This window comes from Eurytemora carolleeae, unplaced genomic scaffold (assembly GCF_000591075.1).
Source record: "Eurytemora carolleeae unplaced genomic scaffold, Eaff_2.0 scaffold41, whole genome shotgun sequence".
NCBI lineage: Eukaryota > Metazoa > Arthropoda > Copepoda > Calanoida > Temoridae > Eurytemora > Eurytemora carolleeae.
In genome coordinates this window covers 48,592-63,835 of record NW_019396234.1, presented here as the reverse complement: position 1 = coordinate 63,835, position 15,244 = coordinate 48,592, and the positions used below count along the sequence as shown (strand labels likewise).

At 36.5% G+C, this 15,244-nt stretch overlaps 4 protein-coding genes across 4 annotated transcripts; 3 read left to right on the top strand and 1 right to left on the bottom strand.

The window, feature by feature from the left end:
• Nucleotides 1–907: 907 nt before the first annotated feature.
• Nucleotides 908–2,468, bottom strand: LOC111698876 (nudix hydrolase 20, chloroplastic). The gene is made up of 4 exons (XM_023469344.1): nt 2,098–2,468; nt 1,667–1,808; nt 1,156–1,439; nt 908–1,097 (listed from the first exon to the last, which is right to left on the bottom strand). The coding sequence occupies exons 1-4, from the start codon at nt 2,440–2,442 to the stop codon at nt 963–965; spliced, it is 906 nt and encodes a 301-aa protein (XP_023325112.1). The 5' UTR covers nt 2,443–2,468; the 3' UTR covers nt 908–962.
• A 410-nt stretch (nt 2,469–2,878) lies between these two features.
• LOC111698862 (transcription initiation factor TFIID subunit 8-like) lies at nt 2,879–5,278 on the top strand. Its single transcript, XM_023469328.1, has 3 exons — nt 2,879–3,201; nt 3,446–3,608; nt 4,765–5,278. Exons 1-3 carry the CDS (start codon nt 2,899–2,901, stop codon nt 5,121–5,123), a joined length of 825 nt encoding a protein of 274 aa, XP_023325096.1. The 5' UTR covers nt 2,879–2,898; the 3' UTR covers nt 5,124–5,278.
• Nucleotides 5,271–6,277, top strand: LOC111698861 (delta(3,5)-Delta(2,4)-dienoyl-CoA isomerase, mitochondrial-like). Its single transcript, XM_023469327.1, has one exon. It carries the CDS (start codon nt 5,285–5,287, stop codon nt 6,197–6,199), a length of 915 nt encoding a protein of 304 aa, XP_023325095.1. The 5' UTR covers nt 5,271–5,284; the 3' UTR covers nt 6,200–6,277.
• Nucleotides 6,250–12,655, top strand: LOC111698860 (pyruvate dehydrogenase protein X component-like). The gene is made up of 6 exons (XM_023469326.1): nt 6,250–6,431; nt 6,820–6,954; nt 7,075–7,189; nt 7,812–8,047; nt 10,743–11,725; nt 12,169–12,655. Exons 1-6 carry the CDS (start codon nt 6,273–6,275, stop codon nt 12,296–12,298), a joined length of 1,758 nt encoding a protein of 585 aa, XP_023325094.1. The 5' UTR covers nt 6,250–6,272; the 3' UTR covers nt 12,299–12,655.
• Nucleotides 12,656–15,244: the final 2,589 nt, after the last annotated feature.

Here is a 15,244-nt window from a genome sequence, read left to right as displayed (position 1 = left end):
AATTTCTCTGAAAAAAATACAACAGAATAACATAAATAAATTTATTCTTAACATCAAATAAAATCTAAATTTGAAATTTTCTTACATAATTACATAATTACATAGATTAAGCTGGAAACTTTTAAAATAAGTTTTGACATATGAAAGATCAATTGAACTCCAAGAAAGGAAAAAAATAGCTGAAGGTATTTGAATCGATATAAATCAGCTCGTCATTTAACAGTTTTCAACTCCTTACTAGTTACATTACTATGAAATATATAATCTACATATTTTTAGGAATTGTTTAAAGTTTAAAACATTAGTTCAGCGAACAAAATAGAAAAAAAAGGAATTAAACATCTGGTTTGGTAACTATGTGATAAACAAGGTTTTCCCTCTAAATAGATAATTTGTAAATTGTCTAAAGTGTCATTTTGTATAAACTGTTGGTTTTTCAAACAGAATAATATACTCTGACGTTTGCATTTCGTTTTCTACTAATTAAGAAAATATCATGTTCAGCGGGAAATTCTGGATGTTAAACTAGACATAAAAATTGTAAAATGTTTAGGGCAAAAACTAGAGCAGCTTGGAGGGGGGTGGTAAGCAAAAAAAAGGGAAAGAGAATTTTCAAGATAACATTTTTCTTTTTCAGAAAATTTGACGTCTTGAAGTTCGTAATTATTTTTATTGCTAGGTTCGTCCAGGACCGTTACCAGGTTTCTCAATTTATGATAAAATTTGTCGGAATGAAAATGCCAATAGTGTGAAATAACTCCTTAATTTCAGTAAAATCTTATTTTCTTAGTTTTTCTTTTAGTTTTTGAAGTTTCTAAGACTGCTAACATTTTATATTATCCACACTAATAAGATGGGAATGATGAAAGAAGGGTAGAAATTGTCTCTGGTATAGATCCTCGAGTTATCTAACTTAATACTGTATTTAAGGGCTTGTCATATTTATGTAAATTTTCTCAAATTTAATTGTAGAATATATGAAGCGGAGTGTGTAGCTCCTCTATCAGTTCTGGAAGATAAGGTTCGGTTTCTGAGGAGAGGAAACCATGTCTCACTAACCAGTCCAGAGCTACAGGAATACTTGTCGTCTTGTAATCCTAAAAAAATACAATTTGTAAATAGAATCATGGGTAAAAAGAAAATTGAAAATCTTACCTCGGTTTGGATGAGATTAATAAGTTGATCCGACCTAACCAACTCAAACCCTTGAACTTCTCCGTCCTTGTTCTCTGGTAGAAAGTCCAGCGGGAGCTCGAGATCATAAACAAACTCTGTTTGAGGATGGAGTCCACGTTCGGAGATATGGAAAAATGAAACGCTTCCACAGGGTTTAAGTTTAAGATGTGGAGGAAGGATCAGTCCTGCTTCCTCCTCAAGTTCTCTGATAGCTGTCTGGAGAACACCAGAACCTTCTGCAAACCCTCCACCAACGAATGTATCTAAAAAGAAAATATAACAGTTAGCAAAAGTAACGTCGTCATGGGTCAAATACGGTACCCCGGAGAACTTTTTCAGATCACAAATTGTTTGCATAAATCATCAATTTTCAGAGAGAAATGCCGGATATCTCACTCATCCTTGATGTTTAAAGAGTACTGTTGTAAGTCGGACTTAATGGAGGATCACTTAAAGTTAGGAGGACAGTCCCATTAAGTAATTTGTTCACCTAGCTTTCCTGGATATGTTTGTTTATTTTTTGATCTTCGCTGAATCCAAATTGATCTTCCCTTCTCTGATGTTTTAACAAATCCGTTAATATGAACTCCGTACTGCCGGAGACCTAGGATAGGGGTTCCAGCTCTTTCAACCTAGGATTCAGATAATAATGTTTTATTAGGTTTTAATGATAAATGGGGCATCAACTTTTTAGACGACTTCCCTAAAAAATTATTTATCCTTCCAAATAATGCAAATTCATCAATTGAAAAACTTTAAGAATTCTTACATTATTATTAAAGGCAATTTATTTCACCCTTTTTCCATTCCATCAAATAAAACATAGAAAAATTGAAACTGAAGGAAAAATAATAAAATAAATTGGGGGAATGATGCCAGAAAATATAAACCCCTGAATTTAACATATATAAATTTAGACACCTTAAAGATTGGAGGATCTCCAAACTTGAGCCTGGTCTCATAGCATTCATCTCTCCATCCGACCAGAGCTGTAAACAAGTTCTTCTCTCTCATCTCCTCCATGAACTTCCGCAACTCGTCGCTCCTCTCATCATAGCATTTTAGATCCTGGTTGAGTCGGACACATTCCGGGGTTATGGAGAAAATACTTGGATGTGGTTTCATCTCCTCTAAAACTAACGGAGAAATCGTTCCGATTCTTGTTTCTTCGAACTTGAAAGGAAGATATCCCGTACTCTGGAGTTCTATTAGATTAACGTTGTTAAATCTTCTGGCCAAGGATATTAAACTTTTCGATTCATTCATCTTTAAACTGAAATATATTTTAAATCAATAATAGCGGTATAATTAGGTCACATTTAAATTTTTCGTTTTTTATTATTACTGAATAAATTGTATTAATTTGTTAAATAAGATATTAATATAATAATATATTTTGATCGAAGAGCAGACATGTAGAGGATATTTTGAACAGCGGTCCATTTAAATAGAACTTAAATAAGAATTATTATTATTTTGAAAATATGAGATGATTATGAATGAATAAGTAAGATAAAATTTAAAATTTACTGTTGATAAAATTCATAAACAACTGGCTTCAAAATATCTTTATTTTTTCTCTACAACTTCAAAAATTGTGTTGTTTTTAAAGGTTTCATATTTAACTCTCCGGTTTGATTCAGTGTGCAGTGTACACTATGGTGGTAGAGTGTACACAGTAGTCTCCATTTATTTAATAAGTTCGAGTGCTATTAGTGAAAAATGTCGGAGCAGGAGTTAGCTGATCCGTTCAGACATTGTCTAAAGGTCGGAGTATCCGCCCTATGTACAGAGGTTGGGTTTGACTCCGCGGAGAACTCTTGTTTAGAAACATTAACCGAACTCTCGTTGAGTTTAGTGACGGAGTTAGGACGGAGTGCAAGAGCATACTGTGAGTTGGCAGGACGGGTTGAACCTGTAGTAGCAGATCTAGTTCTAGCTCTGGTAGAGATGGGTATACCGCTGGAGGGGTTGTCTGAGTATTCACAACGAGGAACTAGAGTCTCATTATCTCAACCTACTCAGGTTAGTTCTTTTCTCTTGGGTTAACTAATGACAGGGTGTTGATTAATCCAAGCTTATCTCCTTGCTCGAGTAAATTCCAGTGTAAAACTATAATTTTCACTTTAAGATAAAAAATTATTGGTTTATTACAATTCTGCAATTTATCATAGCATAATTTTCCAGCTTTTGCAAAATATTGTTGATATTTTCTTTTACATGCGTCCCTAATTTTGAAAAATAAACAATCAATAATGATTGTCATCAGGCGGTCCCTGCCAAGCAGACAGCTATCCTTCACACTGGAAACAAGAAGCGTCACCCTGCGTACATTCCCGAACATATGCCTGAGATGCCAGACAGTCACAGTTATATACGCACACCTACCCACAGACAACCTGTCACGGATTATGAGAGTGTCAGAGAAAAGGGTAAGAACAGTTTTACTATTTTGGAACTGTATTTACTATATTGAATATTTGGTCCCCAAAAGTGGGGGGGGGGGGGGGTCAATTTTGTGATTCTTTTCAGATTATTTTTTTTATAGATTAATAGATCTATCTTCTGAGACTAAACTGTTCAAATTCATTAAAACCCTATCTTTAGGTGCATTCTTAACATGAAGTACTATGAGACTATTTGCGACCTGTATCTTTTACATTCTGCACAGCCATTACATTCTGTACATCCTTAGCAATTTGTTCATCATTTTCTTTCTTTATATCCTTACATTCTGTACATCCTAACATGAAGTACTATGGAAACTATTTGCTATCTGTATCTGTTACACTCTATACAACATTTACATTCTGTTCAGCATTAACATTCTCTACATATCCTTAGCAATTTGTTCATCATTTACTTTCTTTACATCCTTTTTCTTTACATTCTTTGCAATTTGTTGTCATCATTTTCATTCTGTACATCATTTACATTCTGTTTATCCTTTTCATTCTAAATACATTCTGAACATTTTGTTCATCCTTTTAATTCTGTTCATCCTTTAGATTTTGTTCATCCTTTTAATTCTGTACATCCTTGACATTTTGTACATCCTTAACATTTTGTACATCCTTAACATTTTGTACATCCTTAACATTTTGTTCATCCTTATTTTGTTCATCCTTTTAATTCTGTTCATCCTTAACATTTTGTTCATCCTTTTAATTCTGTACATCCTTGACATTTTGTACATCCTTAACATTTTGTACATCCTTAACATTTTGTACATCCTTAACATTTTGTTCATCCTTAACATTTTGTTCATCCTTAACATTTTGTTCATCCTTTTAATTCTGTTCATCCTTTACATGTTGTTCATCCTTTTAATTCTGTTCATCCTTTACATTTTGTTCATCCTTTTAATTCGGTTCATCCTTTACATTTTGTTCATCCTTATAATTCTGTTCACCCTTTACATTTTGTTCATCCTTTACATTTTGTTCATCATTTACATTTTGTTCATCATTTTCATTTTGTTAATCCTTTACATTTTGTTCGTCATTTTCTTTGAAACACTTTACATCATGAATATTTTGCTTTTTTTTATACCTTTCTTAACTTTGCAATAAATATTGATTTTTTTAGCTGCGAGTCAGAAGCGAGATGTTGAGAGAGCGTTAACAAGATTTATTGCAAAGACCGGGAAGATTCATAATTTATTTAACTCCGAAGATTCTAACCTTTTCCCCTTGATATCCTGCATCAGGGAGGAGGAGGGGTTCAAGCTCCCCGCCTACGTGGACGCCCTGGTGTTTAAGGACCAGGTCTTTGAGGAGGACGAGGTTGAGCGACGTCCTAAACGACGAAAGAACACGCATCGAGACGACGACGATGATGATGATGATGATCGAGGACGATTGAACGAATCCATCGCAGAATCTGAAGTAATAGATAATCCGTTCCTGCGACCTGTCAGGATGCCCAAAACTCCTAAAAAACTGTGAACTTTCTCAAATATTTATACGAATTTTGTATCCTCTGAATGATGGCGAGTTTGTAAATTTTGAATTAATATTGATAAGAAATTGTAAAAACTAGTTTAGTTTCCTGGAGTTATTTAAATGAAAAATTAAACTTGAACTATGTCCTATCTTCCAGAGTAAACATGGCTGTGCGTAGTCTACTCGCCAGGAGAATACTTGGCTCCGGAGCTAACAGAACAATCCTGAGAAACATGTCGGCAATATCCTACAACTACACACACTTGAACGTCACCCAACCTTCGAAGTTCGTCTTCAGCGTAGAAATGAACCGACCGAAGAAAATGAATGCACTAAACAACGAACTCTGGATGGAGATCGGAGACGTATTCGACAAGATGGGTCAGGACGGAGATTGTCGGGTTATAATTCTCAGTGGAGCGGGGAAGATGTTTACCTCCGGGATCGATCTAGCAGACCTGAGTTCTCTAGTTAGTATTGTATACGGAGATGATGACGTTGCAAGGAAAACTACTCTTATGTACAATAAGATCCGGGTTTTGCAGAACCAGTTTACAAAACTTGAAACCTGTCCCAAACCTGTCATCGGAGCTATTCATTCTGCCTGTATAGGTGGTGGAGTAGATCTTATAACAGCTACAGATATCAGATTATGTTCTAAGGATGCATGGTTCCAAGTTAAAGAGGTCGATATGGGACTAGCAGCAGATGTTGGAACCCTTCAACGTCTCCCCAAGGTTCTGGGAAGTCAAAGTCTCGTCTCCGAACTCTGTCTAACCGCCAGGAAGATGAAGGCGGATGAGGCGGAGAGGGTTGGACTTGTATCCACTGTTTATGAGACCAGAGAAGAGTTGATGGCAGGAGCTCTAGAACTAGCGAAGAGTATCGCAAGCAAGTCTCCTGTAGCAGTTCAAGGAACTAAACAGAGTTTAGTTTACTCTCGTGAACACACCACGGAGGAGGGATTAGATCATGTTGCACGATACAACATGGTCATGCTTCAATCCGAGGATCTGATGAAGGCAGCGATGTCACAAATGGATAAATCCAGTGCAGCCCCAGAATTTGCAAAATTGTAAAAATTATAAAGTTTATGTATTTGATTATTTATTTAACAATGTGATGGGAAACTAAATATATATTTCAGATAGAATGTTACGAGTTTGTAAAGGTTGGCAGAGTACTCTGCAGATGAGTAGAACGTTACTCTCTGCCAACCTTCACACCTCTTCTCCTGCTGCTGTTCTACAACTCAAGATGCCCTCCCTTTCTCCAACCATGGCTGAGGGAACTATTGTTAAATGGCTCAAGGTAAATATCAGACCTAAGATACAATTAAAGCTTCAATGGTGGATAGAGAGATCAAGTAAATAACAGATGGAAATTGAAGGAACAACAAGAATAAAAGCAATAACAACAATAAACCACTAAAAGCACTAACAACCATAACAACAATAAAAGCAATAAAAACCAAAACAGCTATTATAACAAAAATAGGAACAATATCAATAATAGCAATAACAATGATAACAATGTTAACATTGATACCAATTGTAGCAATAATAATGATAACAATAATAATAACTGATAACAATAACAACACAAAAATATTCACTATTAAATCAATGATGATAATGATTATAATTACTATGATAACGATGATAATATTTATGATGATACTGATCCTTATCTCTTGTAGAATGAGGGTGAGAAGGTTGAAGCTGGAGATGTTGTTTGTGACATTCAGACAGACAAGGCTGTTGTCTCCATGGAGGTTGATGATGAGGGAGTTCTAGCGAAGATTATTATTCCTGCAGATTCAGGATCTGTCAAGGTTTGTTCTGGATACTCCTTCCGCTTGTATTGGATGCCCTTTAAAAAAACTTCAGTTTTTGACTATTTTTTGCGTTAGTTTACATTTTGTTGATATGATAAGATTTCATCAATTTATTAGGTTGGAGAGCTGATAGCGTTGGTGGCAGAGGAAGGAGAGGACTGGAAGGAGGTTGCAGCTGCTCCTCAATCCGGAGCAGCAGGAAAATCTAATACAGTTGCTCCTACAACCTCAGGTATACTAGACACTTGCTTCTCAACCTGGAGCAATAGAAGAAGCTGCTTCAACAACCTTAGGTAAACCAGGCAACTGCTCCCCATCCGGGGGCAGCAAGAGACCCTAACACAGCTGCTCCTACATCCTCAGGTATATAAGACAGCTGCTCTTAAACATGGAGCAGCAGGAGAACCTAACACAGCTGCTGCTACATCCTCAGGTTTATTATGCAGCTTCTCTTCAACCTGGAGGAGCAGGAAGACCTAACACAGCTGCTCCAACATCCTCGGGTATAAAATACAGCTGCTCTTAAACCTAGACCAGCAGGAGAACCTAACACAGCTGATCCTACAACCTCAGGTATATTAGGCAGCTGCTTAACGAGCAGCAAGAAACCCAAACATACAGTGTCTTCTCAATTCGGAGCTGCTGGCCCTTAAACCATAGGTTTACAAAGCATCTTCTCTCTATTAGAAATACCCGGAGCACTTAACCTAATCCAAATCCTTTTATAATTCGTAAATCTTTGTTTTTGACTTTGTGTAAAATATAAACTTGGGTACTGAGCTTCTAAACCTCCGAAATCCCAGGTTTAAAGTAGACAGCTAATCATCTGCCCCCTGTTTATTTATGTATTTAAGGTGAACCTGTGATGACCGGTGGATCTGTACCTGGAATATCCTTGAATATGCCTAGTCTCTCCCCTACCATGAGCGAGGGAACCATTGTGAAATGGTATAAGGCGGAAGGAGACCAGATTGGAGCTGGAGATCTGCTCTGTGATATTCAGACGGATAAAGCTGTTGTATCAATGGAGGCAGATGATGAGGGTATCCTAGCTAAGATTCTAGTCGCTGAGGGCTCATCAGGAATACCGGTAGGTTTTGTATTGGTTAAAGGGTATGGACAATTCACAGTTGTGCCCTTTTAACCTTAATGTAGATGTCAGTTGTTAATGTTCATTTGTCAGAAAAGGAGGCATTGCATCTGAGATATTTTTCAATATCTCAGCCAAAAATGGTGGCAGCCTGTTCTAATTTTGCATGGTCACTATTTTGATGACCTAGAAACAGGATATGAAGTCAATTCTTCCACATCTCCGGTCGGAGTCTGAATATATCTGGTACCTCCGACGGCTCCGATTTCTTATTTCCGTAGCTATAGGAACTACAGAGTTCAAGTTTAAAACTGCAATACATTAAGACCAATATAAATCAAGAAAATTTTTTATTCTAATTTCAATTTCTTTCTTACTCTGACAGAGTGTCAAAAAAAAGTTTTTTAAAAGTTGATTTTTGGGATGATCTAGCTAAAAATAACGAAGAAAAAGATACTACAAAATGTTTTATAAGTAAACTTTTTTGGAAAAAAAATTTCAAAAATATTATTCACTACTTATAGATATAGCTAATCTTTACTCAGGAAATAATGGAGGTAGCAGGTGCTCATTTGATATCATGATTAGGAACAGGATGATATGCAGTCAGATCTTTAATATCTCTGGTCGGAGACTGAATCTTCCGACGCCTCCGTTTTTTTTATCTCCGGACCTTAGGACCTATATTTCCGACCAGAGATATTGAAGATCAGACCTCATATTCTGTTCCTAAATCATCATATCAAATGACCACCTGCTACCTTCATTATTTCCCAAGAAAATGTCAGATTGGTTACTCAATATCGAAAAGTAGTAACAAAAAATTTAGAACACCCTTAAAAGCTTTTGTATTATCTTTTCCTTTCATTTTTTTTGGCCAGATCACCCCAAAAATACCTTTTTGAAAAAATCGACAACATTTTTTTTATACATTATTATATAGGTCCTTGGGTATTGGAGTTTTGAATTTGAGCTCTAAGTGCAATAGGTTCAGAGATAAAAAATCGGAGCTGTCGGAGGTGCCAGATCCTATAAATCCAGACTCCGACTGAAGATATGGAAGATTTTACTTCACATCCTGTTTCTAGGTCACCAAATTAGTGACCATGCAAAATCAGAACAGGCTGCCACCATTTTTGGCTGAGATATGAAAAATGTCTAAGATGCAACGCCTCCTTTCTTAATTCTTAAGTTTGGTTTTGCTCAAAGTCGCTTGCGCATTTGCACAGTAGATACAATTGTTATTTTTTTAACAATTTCTTTTTTTAAAGATAATTGCAAAATTGTACAAAATTTTTTTAATGGTATTTAAGTATTTCAATTTTTCCTACTTTGGGATTCTTGGGGCCAAGCAGGGGGCGGGCATAACTCTCCTAATTTTGCCTGGCTAGGTTTATACTGTACAGTGAATTTTGTCGAAAAATGTTTCCTTATGACTGAGTTGGTATCATAGAGTACAGTGGGTTTAATCCTAAGTACATCTATTTGTACGGTATTGTGTGGACAGTTAATTTTAATATTTTTCAACAATGTGATATTGTAGTGTCAAAAATTGTGTAAACAACGATGTTTCGGGTTCAGAAATTTTTCATAACATACGAAAAGAGTGGATAGAACAAGTTATCTGGAAGACAAAACACCCAATTTTTATATGCAGTGAACATTTTGACAAAAATTGTTATAGAAACAAAGATAGCAAAATACCAAGAAATGGCGCAGTTCCCTCTATATTTGAAATGGGTTGTGTGAAAAACTCATTACAGGTCGCAAGGCATGACCATTCATACCAAAGAGAGAATCTAAGCAAAGAACAGCTTTTCGAGGTGGACTTATTTATCAGTCGAAAGATTTAGTAATCAAAGTTTGTGAAATAAGTGAGAAAAAAATAAGGGAAACCAGAAATAATCATAATCTTTTTTAAAACAAAAACGTTCTTCATTATTTATGTGTTGACCCTCTCTGCTGTGTTACTTGAAAACCAGGATATGCTGGTTTTTTTCTCTATTTGTCATGTCTCATTTTTATACAAAAATCATATGGCCTTGTTTTCTTTGCTTGAATATTGTAGGCTTCACTTTCAAACAATATAATGTCTTAAAACACTGATCTACGAATTATGATCCCCCCAGGTAGAATTTCTGATCAGGCCATTGTGTACAGTGGCTGTACAATAAGAAGTCTAAAATTCCAGATGCCCCCTCTATTACTAATATCTCGATGGGGCCAAGGGACCCTCCCCGCCTTAAGGGGGGGGCGGATGGGGGGGGGGTCCCAAGACCTCGAAAACTCCAAGTGTGAAACAGCACCCCAACATTTATTTTTGACATTTTCAAAATAATTGGTATTCAAAATAGTCTGTATATTCTTCTTATCTATTGTTAATCGGTTCAGAATTCTGCTAATCTCTGCTTCTTTTTTAATTCTGTCTGAAATTTCTGGTTTGTTGCAAGGAAGTTTAGCTAATTACATGCTTTTAAATTCAATATCTCAGCTGCTGACACTAAACCCAGACAATCATGAAATAATAAAGATACAATTGTTATAATATAATATAACACATAAACAGAGGGATTCTATTTTGCAATTAACTCTTTATCCTAACATAAGATCAAGATTGTAGGATAAATGTGCTGCCTCTCTAAAGTACTTTTATATTTTTGTCAAAATTTATGATTTTATGATTTATTGTTTTAAGGTTGGAACAGCTATTGCTCTGACAGTAGAAGAAGGCCAGGATTGGAAAGATGTTGCTATTCCTGCTGCAGGAGGTATACCAGCTCCTGCCAAACAACAAGCATCTGCTCCTGCTCCAAGCGCTACTCCTGCTCCTACTCCAGTTTCTGCTCATCATGAGTTTGTTCATCCTGCTCAGACTGGTCCTGCCACTGCTCTTCTCCTCTCCCAGTACAATATTGAACCCAGTAAAATCTCCGGCTCCGGACCTAAGGGTAATATTGTAAAGTCGGATGTTCTAAACTATATTTCTGCCAACAACCTGACCGCTCAGGTTCAACAGGTTGCTCTGCCCCAGGCAGCTGGTAAATCTCAAGCCCAGGAGACTGCGAAACCCAAAATGATAAAACCTAGGAGTGGATACACAGATACAGACCTAACTACAATGAGAAAGGTTATCGCTAAACGTTTAACCGACTCCAAGCAGACAGCACCACATGGTTACAGCTCTGCAACAGCTTGCATAGATTCAGTGTCAAAATTACGCCAGGAATATATTAAGTCCGGATTCAAGGTTTCCATTAATGATTTTGTAATCAAAGCTGTTGCAACAGCTCTGCTGTATGTTCCCGAGATGAACCTAAATATAGTGAAGGATGAACCGGTTCAGATGCCAACCATTGACGTGAGTGTCGCTGTTGCGACCGAGGCTGGTCTTATCACACCAATTATCAAGGACGCGGCCAATAAAGCGGTTCAGCAAATATCCGGGGAGGTGAAGGAGCTGGCGGGACGAGCTCGTGAGAATAAACTTAAGCTTAACGAGTTCCAGGGAGGAACCTTCACCATATCCAACCTTGGTATGTTTGGAATTACAGAGTTCACGGCGATTATTAATTCTCCGCAGGCGGCAATCCTTGCGGTTGGTGGCGGTAGGATGGTAATAAACCCGGATACAATGAAACCTGAAACCGTGATGACATCAACCCTTTCATTTGATAGAAGGTAAAGTTTCTAATTCATAAATTAATAACGCATTGTTTTAAATAAACAATCAATCCAAATATTGTAGCGAGAAAATTAGATATTGAGAGCAACGGAAAAATCGCAAAATTTAATTCAGTTGTAATATCTGGATCTTATTAGGAATCATAGTAATCCCGTGTCATTAGTATTGGAATATATGATTCTCTCCATGTTAGATTCGCCTATCAACTAATTACTTATCCGTAGGGGTTCATCTAGAGACTTCAATTTATACTATTTGTGGCAGACTTTATGATCTTAGATAATATATGTGGCAAATTTGTTGTGTGGCATTTTTTCGGATGTAATGGGTGTGTAATGTTCAGCCAGATGAATCTTAGAGCTTGTAACGAATCTTTAGCTATTATCTATTTCTTTAGTTTGTTATTAATCCCAACTAAAGTAATCAATCCCTTCTCCAGGTATATCGACGAAGCGCTAGCTGCTGATTTTATGACTGTATTCCGAACCCTGATGGAGAGACCCGAACTACTAGGAGCAGGTTTCCTACCCAGCGTTAGAACTGATAGATCGGCTGCTCAGATACAATAATTTATTCATTCAGTCCTGTCTCAATCTATCATTATCAGAGCTTCGGAGTTTTTCAAATGAACAACAGGTCTCTTTCTTAGAAAACTTCGGTTTTTATGAGACCAATGGTTGAGCATTAAAAGGGTAGTATGCTTTATTTTGGATTTTTATTTTTTTTAATTTTAATCATTTTTGTCTCTGAAATAGTTCAAATTGGATCGGTAGGAACTCAGCAGAGCTTCAGTAAAAATAATGCAAACACTCCCTTAAACTTTGTTTTCAATAAAAGCGAGGTCAACAAATCTCGAATATATTATAGTTCTTAAAAACAAATTAACAAGTATCTTGTCGTTCAAAAATAAATATTTCCAACTTGTCTATGCGAGTAATTATTTTATTTAAATGTTAGTATTATACAATTGTATTTGTGTAGATAATAATGTCAGATCAGATTGCTAACCATCTGCAATATTTCAAAATCAGAAATGTGATCAATATAACTGTCCGACCCCATTATTGAAACCACCTGGTATTGGAAGGTTTGAAGAATTGGATAAGGACATTTTTGGAGAGAAAAGTTTGTTATGGCTTTATTATATTCTTTTTCCTTTTCTTTTTATTAAATTGTACACAATTGCATTGAACCCCCCCCCCTCCTTTTCCATACGGTTTACTCCTTTTACAACACGGGTTTACTCATTTTACAATACGGGCTTACTCCTNCCCCTTTTACAATATGGGTTTACCCCTTTTACAATACTGGTTTACCCCTTTTACAATACGGGTTTACCCCTTTTACAATACGGGTTTACCCCTTTTACAATACTGGTTTACTCCTTTTACAATACGGGTTTACTCCTTTTACAATACGGGTTTACTCCTTTTACAATACGGGTTTACTCCTTTTACAATACGGGCTTACTCATTTTACAATACGGGCTTACTCCTTTTACAATATGGATTTACTCCTTTTACAATACGGGTTTACTCCTTTTACAATACGGGTTTACTCCTTTTACAATACGGGTTTACTCCGTTTACAATACAAATAAGAACACTTTATCCTCGGACTTAAGACTTAACAATTTTGTACATTTCATAGTTACAACGTGTAGCATTATTCTAAGGACTCTGATGCTTAAGTCCCATACATCAGCAAGGTTCTAATGTTTTTACTTGCTTTAAAGACATTAAAAATCTAATGGCGCATCTAGTTCTTCATACTAGTACTATCAATGAAAAAAACTTGGAAGGATGCTGAGTAATGATTATGCATCCATTACAGTTAACAATGAAAGTGTTGGCGCGTTTTAATAGAGTAATAATGGGCTGTAGACACCTCTACATGGTGTATCTGTATAATAGATTCTAGACTACTCTACAGGGTGTATCTGTATACCGGGTTCTAGACTAGTCTGCAGGGTGTAGTTGTATACTAGATTCTAGACTACTCTACAGGGTGTATATGTATACTAGGTTCTAGTCTACTTTACAGGGTGTATCTGTAAACTATGTTCTATCCTCATCTACAGGGGTGTATCTGTATACCAGGTTCTAGTCTACCTTACAGGGTGTATATGTATACTGGATTCTAGACTATTCTACAGGGTATAGTTGTATACTAGGTTCTAGTCACTCTACAGGGTGTATATGTATACTGGATTCTAGACTACTCTTCAGGGTGTAGTTGTATACTAGGTTCTAGACTACTCTACAGGGTGTATCTGTATACTAGGTTCTAGACTATTCTTTAGGATGTATCTGTATACAAGGTTCTAGTCTACTCTACAGGGTGTATCTGTATACTAGGTTCTAGACTACTCTACAGGGTGTATCTGTATACTAGGTTCTAGACTATTCTTTAGGGTGTATCTGTATACTAGGTTCTAGTCTACTCTACAGGGTGTATATGTATACTGGATTCTAGACTACTCTACAGGGTGTAGTTGTATACTAGGTTCTTGACTACTCTGCAGGTTGTATTTGTATACTAGGTTCTAGACTACTCTACTGGGTGTATCTGTATACTAGGTTCTAGTCTACTCTACAGGGTGTATCTGTACACTAGGTTCTAGACTCCTCTACAGGTTGTATCTGTATACTAGGTTCTAGTCTACTCTACAGGGTGTATCTGTATACTGGGTTCTATACTACTCTACAGGGTGTATCTGTATACTAGGTTCTAGTCTACTCTACAGGGTGTATCTGTATACTAGGTTCTATACTACTCTACAGGGTGTATCTGTATACTAGGTTCTATACTACTCTACGGGGTATAAGTATATTAGGTTCTAGACTACTCTACAGGGTGTATCTGAATACCAGGTCCTGTATACTGGGTTCTAGTCTACTCTACAGGGTTTATCTGATACTGGATTCTAGACTACTCTACAGGGTGTATATGTATACTGGATTCTAGACTACTCTACAGGGTGTATTTGTATACTAGGTTCTAGTCTACTCTACAGGGTGTATCTGTAAACTATGTTCTAGCCTAATCTACAGGGTGTAACTGTATACTAGGTTCTAGTCTACTCTACAGGGTGTATCTGTATACTAGGTTCTAGACTACTCTACAGGGTGTATCTGTAAACTATGTTCTAGCCTAATCTACAGGGTGTAACTGTATACTAGGTTCTAGTCTACTCTACAGGGTGTATCTGTATACTAGGTTCTAGACTACTCTACAGGGTGTATCTGTATACTAGGTTCTAGACTACTCTACAGGGTGTATATGTATACTAGGTTCTAGAACTACTCTACAGAGTATTTGTGTACTAGGTTCTAGTCTACTCTACAGGGTGTATCTGTAAACTATGTTCTAGCCTAATCTACAGGGTGTATTTGTATACTAGGTTCTAGTCTACTCTACAGGGTGTATCTTTATACTAGGCTCTAGACTGATCTACAGGATGTATCTGTATACAAGGTTCTAGTCTACTCTACAGGATGTATCTGTATACTAGT

Coding starts and splice junctions, on each gene's coding strand:
- LOC111698876 (XM_023469344.1), bottom strand. CDS start 2,442: ATGAATGAATCGAAAAGTTTAATATCCTTGGCCAGAAGATTTAACAAC. Junction 1,440..1,666: donor AACATATCCAGGAAAGCTAG/GTGAACAAATTA, acceptor TTTTCTTTTTAG/ATACATTCGTTGGTGGAGGG. Junction 1,098..1,155: donor TTAATCTCATCCAAACCGAG/GTAAGATTTTCA, acceptor GTATTTTTTTAG/GATTACAAGACGACAAGTAT.
- LOC111698861 (XM_023469327.1), top strand. CDS start 5,285: ATGGCTGTGCGTAGTCTACTCGCCAGGAGAATACTTGGCTCCGGAGCT.
- LOC111698860 (XM_023469326.1), top strand. CDS start 6,273: ATGTTACGAGTTTGTAAAGGTTGGCAGAGTACTCTGCAGATGAGTAGA. Junction 6,432..6,819: donor CTATTGTTAAATGGCTCAAG/GTAAATATCAGA, acceptor TATCTCTTGTAG/AATGAGGGTGAGAAGGTTGA. Junction 7,190..7,811: donor AGTTGCTCCTACAACCTCAG/GTATACTAGACA, acceptor TATGTATTTAAG/GTGAACCTGTGATGACCGGT.
- LOC111698862 (XM_023469328.1), top strand. CDS start 2,899: ATGTCGGAGCAGGAGTTAGCTGATCCGTTCAGACATTGTCTAAAGGTC. Junction 3,202..3,445: donor CATTATCTCAACCTACTCAG/GTTAGTTCTTTT, acceptor GATTGTCATCAG/GCGGTCCCTGCCAAGCAGAC. Junction 3,609..4,764: donor TGAGAGTGTCAGAGAAAAGG/GTAAGAACAGTT, acceptor TGATTTTTTTAG/CTGCGAGTCAGAAGCGAGAT.